This window comes from Neopelma chrysocephalum, unplaced genomic scaffold (genome assembly GCF_003984885.1).
Source record: "Neopelma chrysocephalum unplaced genomic scaffold, ASM398488v2 Primary Assembly neopelma1_62, whole genome shotgun sequence".
Lineage (NCBI taxonomy): Eukaryota > Metazoa > Chordata > Aves > Passeriformes > Pipridae > Neopelma > Neopelma chrysocephalum.
This window is the reverse complement of record NW_020897719.1, coordinates 4,698,210-4,720,512: the sequence shown is the minus strand read 5'-3', so window position 1 is coordinate 4,720,512 and position 22,303 is coordinate 4,698,210. Positions and strand designations below refer to the sequence as shown.

At 39.0% G+C, this 22,303-nt stretch overlaps 1 protein-coding gene across 2 annotated transcripts in view; it reads left to right on the top strand.

Annotated features, from left to right (window-relative positions):
- The window catches only part of PDZRN4 (PDZ domain containing ring finger 4), a 254,221-nt gene that overhangs the window by 204,872 nt on the left and 27,046 nt on the right, over positions 1-22,303 (top strand). For both annotated transcript variants that reach the window (XM_027682275.1, XM_027682276.1), the window contains 2 exons: positions 2,859-3,112; positions 4,656-4,758. In XM_027682275.1, coding sequence (XP_027538076.1) covers positions 2,859-3,112; positions 4,656-4,758 — 357 coding nt within the window. The remainder of the gene's footprint in view (positions 1-2,858; positions 3,113-4,655; positions 4,759-22,303) is intronic.

Sequence of the window (22,303 nt, the reverse complement as noted above, 5' to 3'; positions counted from 1 at the left end):
TTCTTAGGACCTTAGGAATGAGGGTTCCTCAGAGAGCCTATAGGACACTTGTTACAAAAACTGCAGAAACTGAAAAATTGTGTCCTTGGTAGGATCTGATGTAGAAACAAGAATGAAGCAGAGACTAGAACTGAAGAGTGACTAGAAGACCAGGCTTGAAGATTTATCTCTGATGGCCTCTGTTAGATGGGGCTGAGTCTGAACACCTTGGCGGCATAACTTGTCTTATTGGAAAGTGTTAACAGAAGCACTCTCCTTGGGTAAATTTCTTTAGTTTTCTTATAACTTGTTCTTTGACTGCTTTGGCTCTATGAGAAATAAAATAATCTGGTTTTATTATAAGTAAATTTATTTAAGTGGGAAACAGGGGGTGTTGGGATTTTTTTCTTACCTCCCATTTAATTTTGGGAATATTTAGGCGCCTCGCGAAGATTGTAAGGTGAAAGGCCCCGTCAGGGCTGTACACCGAGGGAATATTGTGGTCGAGGTAGGATACAATATATAGATGGAAAATTTACACCGACCACGTCTTTGTGTGCAAAAAGAACCCCCACTGTGCGGTACAGGGGGGTACGTCATCAATCAATCAAGCCGTACAGGGGAGCCCCCTGTACAGGGGGGTACGTCATGATCCAATCAAGCGGTACAGGGGGGGTACGTCATGATCCAATCAGGTGGGACCAATCAGGTGGGATCAATCAAGCGGAACCAATCAGGCGGGAGGGTGACACCCACCTGCCGATTATGAAAATTACCCTTTAAGGTAAAATACCTGTTACCTGCTGAATATTCAAGATATTGGGTAGCTGAAGAGTACAAAAGGAGTGGGTTTTTGGAGGGGGGTGTGCTTTTCCAGGCGGGTGGCTTGGGACTGCACCCAGCGCTGCAAATAAAGAATTCTTTTCTGTAAGTTTCCTTGTCCTGCAAGTGTTTTTTTTGCCGTTTTATAAATTGGTAAAAGAGATTTTTCTCACAGCTCTTCCTCTTAGATATCACTGATACTTTTCCATGTAACTTAAATTAATGTAACCCAAGGTTATAATGTGATGGATGATAATTTTAGCAATAAAATGATAACATTAAATCTTAGTATTTTTGGCTTCAGTCATCAGAGAAACCTTGAACTTAGGTGACCAAGCTAGCTGCTGTTCCTATTACCTGATCACTGTTTAGGCTGCAGCAGTATGGAACTTCTGAGTATCCCAGGCATTCAGCACAGGGAATTTTGAGCTTTTTTGTGTATAGAAGTCTGTTCAAAATTTTTAGCCTTCTCATCACTGCATATAGCATCATGGTTAGTTAGAAAGATCGCCTAATCTTTGCATTGGTGGCTATGCTACCGTCCTCATTTTTGCATGTCCTTGTGGGTAATGTGTAATGAGTAATGTGGACATCAAATCACTGCGTCTTTGGAAGTTGTGTCACAGGAAAGGTGGTTCTACCTTGTATTTGAGCACATACTCCAGAAATGTATTGACTTGATATATACGTGTAGTTAATGCTCAACAGTCATGCACACAAATAGACAGGACTATGGCTGCACGTGCTGCCCCAAAATGTTGCTGAAGGCTGCTAAGTTACTGAGGCTCTTTTAAGTTTGCTGACATTGTTCTTGTTTGCATTTTTCTTTTTTGACAAGGAAGTTCCAAGAATTTCTTGAATGGAAGAATGATGTGGCAAATAAATTTTTGTTTCAACCAGTATTTGCAAATGTTGGCAAAAAGTCAGTTATGTGGTCTGTACCATTTTTGGAGAGGATTTAGTCTTAGTTCATTAAGCAGTCTCATTGTCTATACAACAAAGTTTATTTGCACATGAACTTGCAGTAGAATCCTATTTCTGATTTGCTGTCAGTGTAGAAATTTTCCTAAGTATATAAATCTTAATCAGGTACCTTCAGATATTCACAATTCTTACTAGAAAACCCTGCCTTTCTACCCCAGCACAGGATCACCTCATTTCCACGTAGCTCAAAACAGTTAGGTCCTGTACAGCAGTCAACAGTGATTCCATTGCTCTGGAAACAGTGTAATAGTGTTTTCTGTGCACAACCCTGTGTCCAAGGGCTTAGCTGTTGACTGCCATTGACAAATTAGCCTTCACATTTTGTGGTGGGCTGATACTTGGGAATCTTGCCCTAAACACCTGAATTCACATGAATTTAGCATAATCCATCCTTGCAGTTACCTTTTTTAATAGCCTAAGACCTTGTCTAGACTGGGAGGTTTATTATTTTCCTGTTCATAGCAAATTATTTATTCTGTTAGTTTGTTTTAGTTTTCTCTTTCCTTAAAAAAGCAGCAGCTGACTACATCAGTCAAGTCTTACTATCTTTGATCTTAATGGTTGTATAATAGCCACAGCAGATAAGTGACAAAACATTGAAAATTGACCTTGTTTCTTTTTAGACATCAGAGACATGTTTATTGACATCTGCATTATTAGCAATGCTATGCCTGAAATCCTTAAAACATTTGCATGCCACAGAAAATGATGCAATTCAAAATTAAAGGCACCCCTCCTTTTTTATATGTATTTTATGAGATGAATAAAATAACATGAGAGAAATAATATTACATTACTTTCTAAATATTGTAGTTTCTTTGCTGTGTTTGGATTCCATTGGGTGGGACAATTATGGAAGGGTTCTAACCATTTCTAATTTCTTGCAAAGATTGAAGAATTTATTTCTCTTCCCAGCTGTATCTTCCCTCTTGCATGCATACCAAAATATAGTCTGGTCAATGTCATCAGGTGGCTTGACGTACTACACAAGCATTTCATCCCCTATATTTTACATCCATATTTTTATGCTGCCTTTTCTCTAACCTTTGCTATATTTTCTTGCTTTTCTCCAGGTCAATGGGAAGGACCTCTCCAAGGCCACTCACGAAGAAGCAGTGGAAGCTTTTCGCAATGCCAAGGAGCCAATTGTAGTTCAGGTTTTACGACGAGCCCCAGTTAGCAAAGCTCATAGTAGCTCTCAGGATGTTCAGCTTATGGATGCCAGCACTCAGACTGACATTACTTTTGAGCACATTATGGCTCTGGCCAAACTAAGGCCTTGCACACCACCAGTTCCTGATATCTGCCCTTTTCTACTTTCAGACAGGTATGGTTTATGTTTTTCTGCTATTTACCTGTGGGATTGAGACACTGCAGTGGTATCTTGTAGCCTTCTTTTGAAAAAGCGTCAGGAACACTTTAAATAAATTACAAATGTCTTTGATAACCACTGTCCCATTCAGGCTTCAATGACAGCTTTCCTAAATTCTGCTTGTGGATTAGAGCTACAGGAAGGAGTCTTGGCCATGTTTGCTTTATGTTCATATGTTTGTTCATCCTAAGCTAAGTCCTAGTTAAGAAGAAAAACTCTTCTGGGTTCCAGAGTACCAACAAGGCTTCTTCAAACCTGGAAAGAGCTTGTCTTGTTTTCTGTTCTTCAAAATTTCTTACAAAAAAATCAAGGAAGCAAATTATTTAAAATGAAGATCCCCTTATCAAAACCAAAACAATTCCAAAAATATAGAGATCAAAAACTACAGTTTCACCTGTCATATGGCAAATTATATGAATGAAATTATCCATCAGTTCAATTCTTTGGAACTGAATTGGATGCAATCACCAGCAGGTAGTGCTTATACATAAATAGGGTGTAGAGTTCTTCCTCTTTTGACTCCACCTCATGAATAACATCATGTAGTGGGTGACCCTAGATGATCCTACAGACCCTCTGTCTGTGGCCAGCAAAACTATGATAGCCCTAGAGCTTTTTCACTGACTTGCTATCATGTTGTGCATCTGTGCAGAATTGATTGTAATGGAGAATATATCACTTTTGACTTTGATGTAGGTCCATTTTTAGAAATTGTAGGTAAGAAGGATTGAGCTTACTGCCAACTGCTGCACAGCAAGGAACACGATATGTGTATTTTTGAGTTGTTACTGTGTATTATGAAATTGCAGGTTACTGTGATTGCAGTTCCCATGCCCTCAGCATGGAGAAGAGTTTTCTACCTCTGCTAAGATAGATCCACACTGAGTGTTGCATGGCTGGGATCCAGCCTTGGGTCTAAAGCTGTTTTAAAGACCTCATTCTTTGTGTACCAAGCCCATTTAGTGGTGCAGTTTCCTGACATTTTAAGTGTGCAGTTGCTCAAGTGCATTTCCCCACCCTGTTACCACTTCAAGAGAAGACGATAATGCAAGTTGTTTTATGTGAATTCTTGAACAGTTTGTGAGCCTGGTGTGGGTTGTAGACCGTGGATGTTCAAGACTATGACCAGAACTAGTGAGTTGCCCCCAGCTGTGATGCAGCATGTGAATTTTGGAGTTAGGTACCTTTATGAGTGTAAGGAATCCCAAATTGTCACAATTAAACAGTTTGGCCCAAACCAGACCCTTTTAAGAAATCACCCTTTGTCAAATCTGACAAAAGATGAACCCAGAAAAATGAACTCAGCCAGAGCATGAGCTTTTGAAAAGAAAACAGCCTGTGCTGCTTCTTGGTAGAGTTCCTTTCAGGCTGTCACGCCATTCAGAGTGGCAGTCCTGAGATGAGAAGACTGCAAAGAAATGTGGGTTTTTATCACATTTTAATTTTAAAAAACCCTATTGCCTCATCTGCTGTTGTTGTACTGCTTTGTTCCACATAGCTGCCATTCTCTTCACCCGGTGGAGCATGAATTTTATGAAGGTAATGAATATCTTTCCAACCTGCCTGCTGATGCAGATAGAGCAGAGGACTTTGAGTATGAGGTAAGATCACTGGCACACTTCATCTTCTCTTTCTGTTATTACAGATATGGCATTTACACAGCTGATAGCAGGCTTCTCTCAGAAAACGAAGAGTGGGAATACTTCTTAAAAAATTGGCACCAAAGACTATTTTATCTTATGCCTGTGTAATGTCACAGGATTTACTGGGGTTAGGGTAAACATGTGAAATATGAAAGCAGAATTCTGCAGTGGGTGAATACATACAAGTCTAGGAGTCTTATTAAATATGTTCCCACTTCGTGCAGTGAAGAATTAAAAATGGTCACTGGAATTTTGATTGCTTTCCCCCCGCCTCTAACTTTAAGAATCAATTGTCCTTATATCTTATGCCTTAGAGATCAGTCTTTCAGATACTTGGATGTGTACTTGAGTGTTTGTAAGATCACGCTTCAAATTGGAAAATGAATATAATTTCTATTACTTGCTCTTTGATATTTGACATTGTAAGTATTGCATTTATAAGAAATTGTGCTCACTACCACAGATCTCCCTTTGCTGTTAATGTATTGCACTCTCCAGTGACAAGGGTGAATGTGTTTTTGAGTCACTAGAAAACCATTATATGAGGCTTCCTGAAATGATAACATGATTAGTGATGTTGCTCTTCACTGGATTTTCATTTCAATATCTAAATAATCTGCTTGTCAGTCAGTCATTAGCTTTTCATGTTTTCCACTATCATCCAGTAACAAAATATTTATAGGGACAGGCATAAGAAACAGATGGTTCTTTTTATTATTAAACAGTGCTGAGTCTTTGCATAGGTTCAAGTTACTGTATTTTAAATAAGAGTGGTTATAAATAATTAAATATCTTTAATACAAGATTAAAAACATCCTATCCTTCTGTTTGCTCTACCTTAAGAAACCTTTTTAAAGGTTTCATATAACTGGATGACATTTGGAAATTAAATGAATGGCAAAAGCTTTGGCAAATATGCAGTGAGTTCATTTTTATTGGTTTTAGCAGCTAAGATGTTCAATTGCAAGTTCAGCCCATTGTTCTTCTAGCAGCCTGAGGAATCTGAAGTTCTTCCCCCAGGAAGCAGAAAAATCAAATAACATCTACTTAGTGATTCTCATCAGAACAAGCAAACTTATATTTGAACTCCTCAAAAAGTCATTGCTAGGGATTTTCTATTTCTTCCCAGTTGAGTTTCATTATGGTATCTTACAGGATAAGAGTCTCAGAGTTTAAGTTCTATTTTGACTGTCCATGTGTAATATAATATTAGATTTCTCTGTCAAGTGTGTTTGGTCATGCTACTTGTTTATTAAATGTAATAGAAACTATTTTTATGGTAATATTTAAATATAAATTAGTAATGTAAGCATCTAGAAAGAATATTTTAAAAAATGGTTAAGTAAAAATAATTTTCACCCTTTAATCAGAATATCAGTGACAATTTTTAAAGGGTCTACCTGGTGGAATCAAATCCTCTTTGTGGCCATTATTAATCCCTAATAATGGCTGGCATAAGCATTGTGACAACAGCAAATGTTTTGGCAGGTTCTCTGTTGCCTATAATCTCTACTAATCACACCATCATAGTCATTAGTTTGCTGTCAGCTGTGATTCAGTTGCCTGAGGCAAATTCGCTGAGTGACTGAAATAAAGTGTTTCAAGTGAAATTTATATAGGAAAGGAAGTATCTTAGACTCCTTTGAGAAGAATGCTTTCTACTAAATGTGAAAATTTTTTAGGAGAAACAAAAGAATCTCAGAGCCTTTAATTAACAGAGCTCTAAACATGAAAGGCGTTCCCAAAATTTAAGCTGGTATGGTAATATTATGGTTTAGGCTACTCATTGGTTGTTACCAATTAATAATACTCATTAGTAATCTCCCATACCATAAGTAAGGAGCTGGAAAAACTGAGAGCATTGTTCTCGAAGATATATATGTCTATCCCAAAAAAAATCTCAGAGTCAAAAGGAACTTCCTAGCTCCTCTTGCCAGTCACAGGGAGAAGCAGCAGGACAGTGAGTGGAGCAGAGGCGATGGTCCAACGCTGTCACAGTCTACAACGGTACTGGCTTAGGTGTACCCTGCTGTGGCCACTCAGTTCCTGTATGGAAGGACTTGCCCTGATGTTTTCTGGCCCCTCAATTATGCCAGTGTTACTTACTGTGAAACAGTTGTGGGAAGTAATCCAATATTTTTTAAAATAGATTTTTAGAAGTGTTGTTTTTAACCTAGCCCAGCTGCCTGATCTAATTTCCTGCACAGCTGCACAAGTTGCTCTGCTGTGGCACTAGCATCAGGGAAGGGGAAAAATGTTCAGGACTCGGGAAGACAACTTCTAAAATCATCACTGTCCATCCACCATCTAAGGGTGAAAGCAGAAAGAAGAGGAGGTGCAGAAGCTCTGCACATGCCACCCTGCGGTCTGCAGGCTGGATGGAAGAAGCACAGAGTGTTCTCTATTTCACACTATTTGATTTCTCATGTGTTTAGGGAAAAGAGGTTTATTGTTATTACTGTGCTGTATGTAGAAGGAGGATTGTATTAGTGCTCCTTGATTTTGTCTTTGTTTTTTTCTTCGTAACAACTTTCTGGTGTGAACTTTAGCTAATCACACACGGCAAAAAACCTGCCTGGTGTCAGGAGTGTGGTTCAGTTTCTAAAATGCGTATTAGCATTCCCATTGTACAAAAAGGATGCAGATAAGCTGCTCGCAGGTCTCCATGGCAAACTCAATAATTTTTAAATGGATTGAAAGCTGAATCTGAAGATTTCAGAAAATAATTAAAACAAGATAGTGAGCAGAAAAAGAACTAGTGCAACACCTCATTATGTCCTAGAAATGGTTTGTAAATGAAGAAAACCTCAGTTCTGAGATGCAAATTCAAAATAAGGAAATAATATGACTAGCAACTGAGCTACTGTAAACAACAATGTTTTCCAAGAAAGGGAATATCCTGAAAAATTCTGATCAGTCTGGAACTTGCTTAGAAATATGTGCTAGTGTTTAAGTACGTGAGTTACACAAACAATAACCCATACTGGGGATATGAACTTGTACTTGCAGTGGATTTGGTAGGATTAGACACTTACAAGAGTTTTCTACTCCATTTGTGAGCTAGAAAAGCCCAGTGGGTTCTGCTCAAATTGTTGCAGTGCAATGAACTCAAGTATGAGCCAATTGTCTTGGAAGGATGAACTCCCAGGGAGGCTCATTAGGCTCCATACAGTACCATGCTTTAAACAAATGTCTGGGAAGATGATGAAGGGTTGCTGATAGCCAACTTGAGCATCCTTATGTTGCTGCTGCAAAAATTGCCCTAAAAGGAATCCAGATTGTTTGTAGATGTTGGGATGGGGGCAGAGTCAGCATCAGTCAGTATCGGCAGAAAGAGATCAAAAGATTTGCAATTCTGGCATAGCCAGATAATCATGACTTTTAAGAAGGAATTGACTGATTTATAAATGGTCATTTGGACTTGTAGTCAATATCACTGATAGAGAGCTAGAGATATCAGGAAAAAACCCACCCAGCCTGGCTGCGAGTGGCTGTTGTGCTGCTGGAATTACGTCATGTGATTTTAGAGTATGCGTCACACTTGCTGGTACTAATAAGGTGAAAGGACTAAAAGCATCACAGCTTCTGTTTAATCTGATGTTAACCGTGGCTCTAAAATTTGTTCTTGTAAGAAGAATAGAGGATACTGGTGCTAGAAAGGAGCAAATAAGTTAATGGATGTACACTTTTTAACTAACATTTCTGAACCTACTGCGCAGAGACAGAAACATCATATACTTGGTTTGGAACATTAGCAGTAACATAGAAATTAAGGGGCCAGAGTCACTTAAATGGTGGAACAGTTGAAAAATAGGTAGAAGAAAAACCCCAAAGAATGTTGTAAAGACAAAGCTGGTCAAAAGAAAGCATCACTGGTATCTGGATATGTCCTACGTATTCGATCTAAGGGGACTACCTTTCAATGATAGAGGCAGAAGGAAATAAAATGTTACAAGCAGGCACAAGCTGGTAGTGTTGTTTAGTCAACAGTTTCTTATCCAAGGGCGGAGACCTTCATACCACGCATGTACTGAAGTAGCTTCTGAGTAAAAACAAAACTGGAAGTGATTGCTTTCTGCTGGAGGATTACAGCTTTTAAAAGCTCATATATCTCAGATAGGAAAAGGTTTATATTTCCAGCTGAATGCTTCTTGCAAAGAGCAAAAGCAGATATCCTTGACAAGGAATAGCAGTGGGTTGAGGTAGCTGTTATAGCATTGTTATTGAGGTTGCATATATGAGAAAGACTAGGCTGAAGTTTTTTATCAGAATTGAGGGGGTTTTTTGGAGGGAGGTTGGATGTTAGTTATGTGGATGTCCAAAGGAGACTGAAATAATTACCTAAAAGACTTTCCAGCTCTGAATGTTCTCATTTTTAGGCACAAATGATTGTTTCAGTACAATGACACAGCTCTCAGGAGACTAGAAAGCCACATCAACAGTCCACCATGCCAAGTTTAACATTTTCAGAGTGAAAAAGGGAGAATGGCAGCCATTGTGTGAGCCTGCCTGTGTCTGATGACTTGAGTTTTAATGTGTGGCAATGCTAGTGCTGACAGATTGGGACAGTATGGAGACCAGTACCTGGGAGAGGTTGCTAAGAGTAGAGTTGACCCTATATGAAATTACAAGGTACTCTGATGTTCTTCACTTAACGTCTTAGAAATCATTGAGCTACTTTATTTTACTTTTTTGCTCAGGTAGTTTGTGCATGTAAATGAACAGACAAGCACATGAGTCATGTGCAGGTGAAATCTTTCTGTGGTCAGTTTTTATGGAACCTTTTGAGTCCAGGCAATGAAACAATAAGAGTTCTTCAGGAAACAGCAGCCATGAAAGAGCACAGTATTTTGAGAAGATGCCATGTGAGATTTGTCCCTCTTGGAGCATGAGCTAGAAACTACACAGATGCTATTTGGATTCCTCTTATGTTCTAGAAAATAGGACTTCTGGAAATTAGAATATCCATATGCAAGTTGCTTTACTCCATCATCAGTACCTCCTCCTAAGCAGAGCAACCCACAGTGCTCTGAGGGTTGGGTAATACCTCTGGGCAAAAATTATTACTCTTAAGATTTTGTTCTGATTTGTAGACCCAGGGGACAGATTTTTCCATCAGAATAAGGAAATAAATGTGTGTTTATGCATGTTGAATGGAAGTGCTAATTTATGGTTATGCACAGCTGTTCATATGAATGTTTTGATAAGTATTTGCATTCATAAATCTGTTAACTGTAAGTTTAGATTAGTCCTTCAAGTTTACCACTGGCCTGATCCAAACCTGCTGAAATTGCTAAGGTTTCCTATTGACTTGAGCATTTCTGGATCAGATGCTGTCGGCTGTTTTCACAAACAACTAAAAATGAGCCATGAAGAGAGATAAGCTAGAAACCTTTTGGCATTGGCTATGAGTAAGGCTTTGTGTAGACCTCTTTTCACTGGACACTTAAAAGTTGCATAGGGAGAAATTTTATCCTGTTCTCTTTGTTTCTCTTACCGTATCTGAGCATTGCACTAGATGCAATGCTGCAGTAACACATTGGTTCACTCTTTCCAGTAACAATCATCCCATTATGATGAGGGAAGGCATTTCAGGAGCAAATTCAAGTTTATCATTTCTGTGTCATTACACTTTTGAAGTGATTGATTTTACTGGTATTTTTTCCTTAGAACTAAAGAAGGAGTAATTTTGTTCAGATTAGTAGTCTGAGTGAGGCTGCTTATGTGAATAAAGGTACTTTAACTCCTGTAAGTATTTATGGGTTGACATCCTCATGGGCTGCTAAAGTGTGGTCTCCAGTGACATTCTGAGCCGCCCACTGCTGTAATAGGCCAAGAGAGACCTGCCTTCCTGGTGAATTCCTACTAAAGGCCTTTTCAACACATGGATTATTTAACCAGTAAACCAAACAGATCTGTCTATCTTGTAAATACATATTTAGGGCCTTTTTAACATGAGTGTTACTGAGCTCATAGCCTGTAACAGCACCCTCCAGAGCTGTGATAGCCTGCAAAGACCCCTCTGTGAGCATTACAGGAGCTTGTGGCCATGCAATTAAAGCTCCTCCTCAATTGCTAGCACCTGAACAAACAGGTTTTATGGAAACAGCTTCTGTGCACACACGGCTAGCACTGCTGATTGCTGCAGTCAGGCTCTTTTGTTTTGTTACCTGATGAGTGTTTCTGTGCAATGAAGCTAACCTAGAAGATGTGTAACCATCAAAATGGAAAATATTTCTTAGATAAGAGTTTTCTAGAAATTCCTTACATGTAGCATAGAAATTCTGTGCAAAGCTACTACATCATGTTTTATATTTGGTAGTATAAAGGGGTGAGAGAGACAGAGAGAGAGAGAGAGAAACCTTGTTTTGGTAGGTATCCCTCAAACCAAGTTCCAGTCGTGTTAAGGAAGGATGACAGTGATGTGGAGGGGAAAAACCACTCTAATACCTCTGTGACTTGCTGTAAGGTTGTGCTTGTTTTCTGCACATGCTACAGTGATTGGAGTCTTTTTTATCCCCCTGAACTTCTTAAAATTGGGATGAATCAAAAAAATAGCCTTTAGCAAATAAAAGACAGTTTTTGAATTTAGCAACCACCAGACATGATTTAAAAGGGAAGGCTTCAAGAAAAATGGATCCTGATAGATGTGGGTGTTGTAGTTTAGAAGAGCTGAAATGGTGGACAAGCTTGTGTCTTTCCAGTCTCATCTGACTTGATTGGTATGGTAAGAGGAATGGGAACAGGCTTGCTGTGGTGTAGATTTTCAGTGGAAAAGCAGATACTTCTCACCACATGCCTTACCATATGCAGCTGCTGTTGTGGTGGAGGGGCTGATCTGACAGCTCAGAGCGGGCTTAGGTAAACTGGGACTTCATCTTAGAATTACAGAATGGTTTGGGTTGGAAGGAACCTTAAAGATCATTTGTTTCCAACTGCCCTGCCATGGGCCATTCATTAGACCAGGTTGCTCAAAGCCTCATCCAGCATGACCTTGAACCCTTCCAGGAAGGGGGCATCCTCAACTTCTCTGGATGCCTTACCACCCACACAGTAAATAATTTCTTCCTAATATGTAATCTAAACATACCCTCTTTCATTTTAAAGCCATTATCCTTGTCCTGTCACGACATGCCCTTGTAAAAAGTCCCTCTGCAGGTCTCTTGTTGCCCTCCTTTACATGCTGGAAGGCTGTTCTGAGGTCTCCCTGGAGCTTTCTCTTTTCAAGGGTGAACAACATCAACTCTCTCAGCCTGTTGTTATAGGAGTGAGACTTTGTGCGTTATGTTTATTTTCTGACCATCAGTTCATAATCTGCCTAGTAGTTATGGCTGAATTGTGGATGCCCCATGGTATAGAGACATTTACTGGCACCATTATTCTGATTTTTGTGGCAATTCTTATTACTATATAACATCTGCTGATAAGTATCATGAAGGAAGTGAGCAGGTATGTGTGTGCCTGTAATCTGTGGTCTTGGTTGCTTAGGAGAGTCTTGGAGTGATTAGGGTTTTTTCTTCCATTCCTACCTGTTGTATCATATAAATCCAGAGAAAAAAATTAGACTGTATTTTAAAGGTATTAATTGAAAAGGTTGTGAGGAAAACTCCTGGACAAGTAAATAGATTCTTAGAGTTTCAGCTGGACCCGAAAAAGCACTACAGTGATTGGGGCTTATAAAACCCTTCCTTGTGATTTTTTTCTTTTGACTCAAAAGGAGTTCTGAGCTGCTAACACATGGCCTGTGATCCAGCTGACTGTTGCTATTGACTAAAAATGGAAGAAGTCACAGTTAAAAGGGAAAAGTGGCACTGGAATATTTTTTTTGCCATATTTCTTTGAATAACATTGTGTAATAATTAAAAGAAGACTCTTAGCATGCATTTGGCATACAACAGCGTAAGATTATGTATTTCACTGGCATTTTTATTTTTAAAATGCCCATGAATTTGTATGATTATAACTTACACAGAGACAATAATAAATAGGGAATTTCTCCCTAACTGTGGCCAACTGTACACTGTAAATGAGCAAAGGATTGGTAGAAGGAACAGCCCTTTCTTTTCAGTTTTTCATTTGTCTTTTAAGAATCGAAGTCACTTTTCAAGTATAAATTAATTAAGCTTAACACCATTCTACTAAGCTTCTTTAGTTTATGATGTCCTGTATTGCTACAGGAATTCACAAGCAGATCAGCTAAGGACAGTTGCATTGCAAGACTTGCCAAGTCAGTCAGTGACAGAACTGGCAGCAAAACCCAGGAACCTTTAATTGTAATGCATCTCTCTTTTGGCTATTAAATCACTCTTCTTCCTTGCTAGTCAGTGGGTCATTTAGATAGAAGAGGATTCAGGGTAGTTTCTGTCACAGTTGTTTTTTGGTTTTGAGTGTATTACTGTATGTCATCACAAAATTCTGACATTCAAAGCCAATGAAGTTGCTGTCATCTCACTTCCCCTAAGTAATAAATATCCCAGTTTAGGGATTTGAATTGAGTCCACAACTTCAGAGGATCATGAGAGAATAGGGAGAAAAAGACACAAAACTGACATGGACAAATTTATCAAAGTTATTACCATTTATTGTGTTTTAGAACAGGAGGAAAATATATCAAGTCAGTGATATCCATTTTGTTTCATGATTTCATAAAACAAGCACAGGGTTACTCTTTACTTCACCTGGAAGGTAATAAAAATTCTTCCTTGTTGTCAGAGCTTATGTTTTTCCAGGAAAATGAAGAAAAGTGACTATAGTTCAGCAAAATTTTATTGTTGGGCAACATTACAACGTATGGTATGTGTTTTTTCACTCAGTGAAGAAAGAGAAGGGTGCTGGCAATATTTTCATATTTATGGTAATCTGCAGGTTATAAATCTTCTGGTTTGGAGAAATTCTTTGTTTAGACAGTTCTTGTATTATTAGCCCACATATCTCCATGTATGCTTTACAGTCAAAATGTTTCTAAGGGTTTTATTAATGCTATTTTTCATATGCCTTCTACTTAAATGTTCATGTAGTCTATCTTGGAGGCATGAAATCTAGCTATAAAGACAAAAGATGGGAGAAAATAATTTAGTTTACATGTTCTTTTAAAAATAGCCTAAGTCATATTAGCCAGCTTATTATAGTGTCACTATTTTAAAGCTTAGTATCCTAGGAAATCCTAGAGCACAGGAAGCATGGGCTGAATCCCCCTAGCAAGAAGGAACCTTTTACAAGAAAATAGACTTTAAACAAGGTTTCAATATTATGCATGCTGTGCCTTCAGAGGAGAAATCAAAAAAAACAGGAGAGGCCTTTTCTCTGAGAGTTTGCTTTTTTATTTAATGAGGGATCTCTTCAAAGAGAATGTGATAGTCATTCCTGGAGGGCATGGTTTGGTGAGCGGGAATGCAGGTGAAACTGTATTGTGCATCAAAAAAGCAGGTGATGAGTTTGCTTTGTATTTCATCTCATGATTTTACCAACCTACACAAGTATGTGTTTGGGGGTGGAGGACATTTCCACATACAACAGAAGTTCGAACAGCTGAAACTCAGCATGGATATGGTGCCCATAGACCTCATTTTGGTGCCAGGAAAATAAAAATGTGTTTTGAAAGTCATTGCCTATTGCTTCATATGCTTGATTTATAGGCACAAATTTATGATTCAAATTTGCATTTTTTAACTATACATATTTTAATATGTGTGTACCTCAAGGTAAAAAAGAGCATGGATTGGATGGAATTTTAATAGTGCTTTTTAAGAATTTCTAAGTTCAACTTTAAATTTAACTTTTTCATGATATTTTGCATTTACTGTGTCTGAAAGACATAAACTGAATTACAGGATGATATATCTCACAAATGTAATTACAGTTTCAACTTGATTTAATTAATATCCCAATATAACCTTCACACAGTTGTAGATCTAGACTGTCCAAACACGTGGAATTGTGACTGGTTAGGAGTTTGGATCTACAGTTATATGTTCTGCTGTCCAGATAAATGCTTGCGGCAGCAGATGTTGGCACATCTGTTATGCCTCCCCATTTCAATTGGCTGCCTGGGTGTTTAGAAAGTGCTGATGAGGCAAATAAATCTTCTGACATGTTTCAAGCCCAAAGCAGTCAAGCAGAAGTAACAATGATGTTTACAGAGCCAAGTACTGGACAGTAACATTTTGAAATACAGCAAATATAAAGTATGATTTTACCTGCAGTAGGTGAAGTTTATTGTGTTGTATTAAGTTCTTATTTAATTTATTGTATCGTGAAAGCTAACTATGCCACATGATTCTCAACTGATTTGAACTGCAGCTATGACAACCCATATACTCCTGGGGTTTTGTCTAGAAAAGGCACTTGCTGCCATTTTGAAAAAACTCTAAGCTATGAAGGGGCTCTTTATTGAATTCAAGAGCATTGGTAATCAGAAACATATGTGTTTTTTGGAAGAGGAATAGCGATCTTCTGGGGACCTGAAGTTCCTGGTCTTGTTAGAATTCTCACTTTCAACAAGTTTTCTTCTACCCATTGAAGCATGTCAGATTTGAGTGTTTTTGTACCATTAGGGCCAGGAAAACTCCAAAGTATCAGAGAGGACATTCATGGACAGAGAAGGATATATCTGATAGTCTCAAGTGCGGAGACTGATTTCCAAGTACGTAGAGCATTTGTAGGTGTTGGATCCCCTTCAGTCCTTAATTTCCAACACGACAAATGATAAACAGAAATGTAGAAGTCACTGTAAAGATTTTAGCACTGATATCATGTGCTAATATTGTCTGATTTCCTGCAGTAGATATCGTCTCTAAATTTCCCAAGTTTCTTTCAATTACTATTTGAGGCAATTGCAGAGACCCTATTGAAGAGGGGCAAAGAAATGGATGCTGATTATACAGCAGATAAAGTTATAGTTGGTATGTTTTGCAGTATACAGTCTACAACTTCTCAAAACAGGCCTCATGGTAAGAAGCACTTTCCTAAATATCTAATTAGAATTTCTGAGTAGCAACTCCTGTCTGTTGGTCTCATGTGGCTATGTCACAGTGCGCCTCAAGGAAGAGTCTGATTCTGACTTCTCTGGACTCTTGCCTTCAGTACCTGAAAGAAGCAATAAGACCTCCTTATTAAGAAGGTAACTTCTCTTCAAAGTGCTAACCAAATGCAATTCTCCCAGCTTCCCCTTGTAGGAGATGTACTCCAGCTCCCTAATGAGGTAATGGACTTCTAGCCAGGCATGGAGTGCTGTATTCCTACCTGATAACCAAGAGAAGGTCCGTTCCAACATTTTGTGTCAGAGCCACTGTCATTGGAAAACAGATTGGAGAACAAATTCTGGAAAGTGTCAGCAGAAAAAAAAATTGGGCTGGTAAAATTTGAGAGGTTTCTTCTCCCCACCCTCAAGGAGCTCTAATCAAGGATTCCTTAGGTGTATCTCTGATTTTTCAAAGTCGAAAGCCAAAGAGTTTTAACATGGGGGTCAGAATAGGAGCTTTAATGAAAAGTCAATTTTTTACCCCTTCAAATACTTGTAATAATATATCTATTTCTTTTATGTTTTGTCATAATTGTCCAAATGTAAAGTACTCCTTTAGTACTGCGAGCCAATATGACAATTTTGTATATTTACACACACTGTACAATAGAATAGCTACTACTTCAGTCTGCTTATCTCATTTTACCAAAAGGTTCAGTTTCTGCCTTGTCTGTGATATTTCCACCTATTTTGTTTAACGAGAAGAAAGTGAAAATGTATGATCTAAGATTAGTGAAAAGGAAACCCTTTGTGGCATATTATCATCTAGCTAATCATACTTTAACCTCCTCTTGTATCCTTGCAAATTCGCACTTCTGTTGAGTGAAAAACCAATAGTGAGAACTGAAGTTGACTGCTGAGAAATACTACATATAAGCAGTTCATCGTGGATCTCTCTACTCAGAAAGCAAGAATTCATGCTTTTCTCAAGTACAAAACATACCGGAAGGGGTGTTGTGTCTCAAGCAGGAGAAAACATGTATGCATATATGTTGTAGGAAAATATGTGCATGCAGTTAAATCATCATGGCTAGGCTTTGCAAGTGAAGGTTTCGGAAGGGCTCTACCCACATTTGCTACAAGTGCGCCGGTGGCTAAAAAGGCCAATGCGAGATAGACAGGTTCGGTTGCAAAAGGCACAGCAGAAAGACTCCTTGGATGGTATCGACAAGACATGGTTCTTTCTGTGCTGTCTTTTCTCCTCGAGAGTGATCCTGTGTGCGTTCTCAAAAGAAGCAGCAGCGTTATAGATAGTGTGTCTCCAGACTCCTGATTGGAGGCCAGAGTAGACCAGTAATGTTGATCAATATGGCCAAGGCTGAGATGTTGTTTCAGGGAGTCCTTGTATCTCCTCTTTGGGGCTCCTCTCTTGCGGCAGTCAGTGGCAAGTTCACCATAAAGCAGGATCTTAGGGAGACAGTGGTCCTTCATCCTTGAGACGAGTCCTGCCCAACACAACTGTGTTCTCAGCAACATGGCCTCAATACTTGTAACTGCTGCTTGTTCTAGAACAGATGTATTAGTCACATAATCTGCCCAGTGGATGTTTAGGATTGTACGGAGACAGCATTGATGGAAGCGTTCTAGGAGTCGCAGGTGGTGGCGGTAGATGACCCATGATTTGGATCCATATAAAAGAGTAGACAGCACAATGGCTCTGTAAACACTGATCTTTGTACTTTTCTTCAGGTGTTTATTTCACCAAACGCTTTCATGGAGTTTTCCAAAAGCACTATATGCCTTTGCTAACCTGTTGTCTATCTCTCCGTCAATCTTACCATCTGAGGAGATGAGACTGCCTAGGTAATTAAACTGCTGGACTGATTTGAGCTCTGATTCGCCAATGGTGATATGGGGATGATGGAAGAGTTCCTGAGGTGCAGGTTGATAGAAAACTTCTGTCTTCTTTAAGCTGGCTTCCAGCCCAAAAAGCTCAGCAGCCTCTGCAAAGAAGGATGTTAAACGCTGCAGAGCTACTTCTGTGTGGGCGATGAGGGTGGTGGTGTCAGCATAAAGCAGCTCCCGGACAAGATGGTTTAAGGTTTTAGTATGGGCCTTCAGTCGCCTTAGGTTGAATAGGCTTCCATCAGTATGATATGGAATGTAGATACTATCTTCATCATCGAGATCTGCTGTGGCCCTTTGGAGCATCCTGCTGAAAAAGATTGTGAATAGGGTTGGTGCAAGAACGCAACCTTGTTTCACACCATTGGTAATTAGAAAGGGCTCAGAAAGTGCATCGCCATATCTGACTTGGCCGTGCTGATCCTCATGAAGAGAGATGATCATTTTAAGGAACTTGGGGGGACATCCTAGACATTCCAAAATCTGCCATAGACCTTTTCTGCTCACAGTATCAAAAGCCTTGGTGAGGTCAACAAAGGTTACATAGAGACCTTTGTTCTGTTCCCTACACTTCTCTTGCAGTTGTCTGAGGACAAATACCATGTCTGTGGTACTCCTGTTGGCTCTGAAACCACATTGGCCTTCAGGTAGAAGTTCTTCTGCTATAGCAGGTATTAGTCTGTTCAAGAGTATTCTTGCCAGGATTTTGCCAGCAATGGAGAGCAGAGTAATACCTCGGTAATTTGAACAGTCTGATTTATCTTCCTTCTTCTTGTACAAAGTGATGATGACTGTGTCACGAAGGTCTGATGGTAGTTCGCTTAGTTCCCAACAGCGAACTCGTGAAATTTAGCTTGGAGTGCTTGACCCCTATGCTTCCAGACTTCAGGTGGAATTCCATCAACCCCAGCTGCCTTGCCAGTTTTCACTGTGCAGTTAAGTACTTCTAATAAATTAGCATCCATACTGCACCATGGGAAAAGAACAGAAATAAAGAGGATGAATATGAAGGTGGAAGAATTAGGGAGAAAAGTGATACCATGACTTATTTGAAATAAGAAAGTGGATATTTTACTTTCCAGTAAGTTTGATCATTCAGTGTGTCAGACCTGTCACCTTCAGCCACCGGAAGAGAGAAGAGAGCGAGCTCTCTTATCTCTGTCTTATTTATATGTTGTGTTACGGTAAAGGATGATATGGAATACTTCCTTAGATTTCTGACCCCCGTTGCCTAAAAAATCCAAAAGCCAACACACTACATTCAGACAATAGGGAAAATGGTTTTTATTAACATTTAGGGTATTTTGTCTTTAATACTTCCCATAAGGGTTGATTTTGGGATTTGTATTTTTGACAGGAATATGAAAATTTAGTATTATGCATGCTAGCTAAGGGGGAAAACTCAGCTTCGAGTGGACGTTTGTGGCTTCCTGGAGGATAGACTGTCAGCTATTGAGCCTTTAGCAGCCAGGAAGCCTGTAATCTGTAAAGGATTTCTTTTTTCCCTCTTTGACTTCCATGTGAAATACACTCACTGTAAACTCCACCCTGTGTCGTCAAGCTAAAATATCCTGTAAATGCAAATCAGACAGGCCACACAAGGCTTGCCAGGCCCACAGAATTAAAAACTGTATTTATCTCATCCCCATATGCTTAGACCCTTCCTCCCACTGCAGTGCTGAATTTGTTCATAGCATAGTGATCAAAAGTTTCTCACATTTCTAGTCCAGCTCCATCGTTCATCCAGCCCAACCCATTCCCCCATCTGCTCTGTGACTGCTGTCTGTTCCCTGTCTTCACCCGATGGGAGTCTCAGCTGACACCACGGTGTCTTCCTCCTTGCACTCATGGCCTTCAGACTGTTACTGATCATCAGACATCAGACTGCTGAATATGCACTGGCAGGCATACCATGCCTCAAGTTACTTCATTGTTTGATTTTTTACATAGAAGTGTAGCACACCCCAAAAATTTTCGCTCCAGACCTGCAGGATGAGAATGAAATCCCACATCCAATAGAGCTTCTTTATTATCAAAGGATCCATCAGCTACAGAGCCAAACTCTGTTCTTACAGTTGCAAGATAATATTTCATTAATAGGTGCCTATATGCCAGCATATTAGTTCTGTTTTTTTCTGCTAATTATTTATTTTCCTTTTTTTTTTTACCACTGCTATCGTCTACAGCATCTTGCTGTCCCAGAGCATTCTACGTCTGGACACAAAACAGCATGTGGCTCTAAGTGTAGCTATAAAGCAGGGTTTAGCAGGAAAGTGATTTTGTTTTTTTTTAAGTATTTCTCATTCTACATTATATTTGTTTTTGGTTGGATTATGCATTTGAGAAATGCTTGCTGATAATTGTCCTTTCTGCTTTGATGTAAACAAATCTTGTGTCAGAGATTCCTAACTCTAAACCAGACTTTAAAAAATGAGGATTAAATTTAACCTATAAGGTAGAGCCCCCACCCCTTGAACTGAGCATTGATTCTTCCCGCTTTGTGGAACGGAGATAACCCTCTGTTTCTTTGTGGTAAGCTACAAACCAGATCCATTCTGGCAAATCTGACTCGATGTGATTTGTCCTTTTCGATGCTGTTTATGTGAAGTCAGGACAGTTTTCTGTCAAAATTGATAAGTGAGAAGACAGTGGGGAATGTAATTTTATGTGTAACAGCACAGCTGCCAGCAGTTCCAACTTGTTTATATCTGGGCTGGCTCTGTCTTGCTCCATAGCTTTTCTATTTTCATCCAAATAGCCCCAAGTACATTGTGGTTGTGCCTGTCTGTGTAAAATCTGAATAACAGAACATACTGGGACTGTTAGAGAGAGAGAAAAAGAACTTATTTCTTTAGGTTATTTTCACAGCTTGAGAATGTTGTCAAAGCAAAACCTTGAATTCTACCAAATCTCCATAGGCATTTGCAGAATGGGTTCTAAATGGGTTCTGAAACTGAACTCTAATCTGTTAGAATGCTGCAGCACTGGTTACTTTCCATGGTGAAGGTACTAGAGGAGTTGCTTTGCTTCTATGATGGAAACGTTTTTTTGATGGAAGAGGACAGTGTTTGTAAATTAAATCCCCTACAAACTTTTAAATACAAGTTTATTCATTGTGAAAAGAATGCCATGGGACCCTGCAGTGACCTGTGAAGGAGAAGGCCATTTCATTGCACTTTGTTTCATGCTGAATACTTCTGACACATAGCCTACAATTAGCCTGTGTTACATAGACATTAATGTATTTCCTGGAAAGTCCCTTTGACAGGGGAGCATAACTCTTGATGGCATTAGAATAGTTCTCAGGTCTAGGATGCCTTTGTTTGCCTGTGGTATTATTTGCTTTCAGTCTGGCAGTCCCAGAATCCCAGGTGGTTTTGATCTTTTTTTATTGGCACACGTAACAAAGCTGTAGTGATAAGCATTTCCTCTACATAGTCTCTCCTGTGAGCTGTTTCTGTACAGTAGCTCACCCTAAACAATCAATTGTCATGGAGGTAAAGTGAGAGAAGGGGTTTATGTTTGACTGATCTATCTTATGACAGATGAGCTCTTCTAGCAAACTGAAAATTCTTGTTTCCTTTTGCCATTTTCCTTTTTGCAGTTATTAATAAATAGTCTTCTACGTGGTTTGTCATTAAAAGTTAGTAGAGTCCAGAGATGGCTGTAAATGTCACTGCTCTGGTTCTGTGAATTGTGGGGTCATCTGACAGTTTTGCTTCCTCATTATAAGCATATAACCTGTCACTGTCTTTTCAAGATTTGTTATCATGCTCTTAAATGAATTGTTTGATGATTGTCAGGAAAGGCTCCCTGCAGTGTAACTGACCTGCCTGGCATGCACTTACACACAGATATATACACACTGTACGTACCTGTATAGTCATACACGAAATTTTTATACACAGGCACACACAAGTAAAGAATTAAATATTTAACACCCAGCCCAAGCCTGAAAGCAAAATACCTACCTTAGTATGAAATTACTTTGTTAAATGTACAGTGAAAGCACCACAGATTCTCTTCATCTAAACAGAGATAAGTAACCCATAAGAAAAAAAAATCATCATATTTAAAATAGATTGTTTTGATGACTTCTGCTAATGCTAGGACTTACACCTCTTTTTTTTCTGAGTTTCCACAAATTACTTCTTGTCACCCTTAAAGACATAAATTCTAAACAAAGCAGAGCTAACAGTGTTGTCAGCATCATTTGGCTAGCGTGAAATGTGATACCTGTTTGAAACAGTGTGTCTGTTTTAAGTGGTGCAGTCTTACACACTGTACACACTCTGATCATTTGTACATGTTAGTCACAACTCCTCCTGCATGGTACAAACTCAGAGGTGAAATAAACTGTGCTTTAAAATGAAGTCTAAAGAACCACTTTATCCTGCTGATGATGCTTTTTGTTTGTTACAAACCCAAGCTGTCATTTCCTGTTTTACCCCCACTCTCATTTGCAACATATGAGTTTATGTAACATGTTATACCATTCTTATCACTTCTGAATTTGAGAATAACTTTTCTTTTTATTATCTCCACTGCTAGCTCTCTACCCTCCTAGGGCTTCATTAGATTGAACTATTCCTGTACGAAGAGTGAAGGTTGTGTTCACATTATTTATTTTTATTTCAT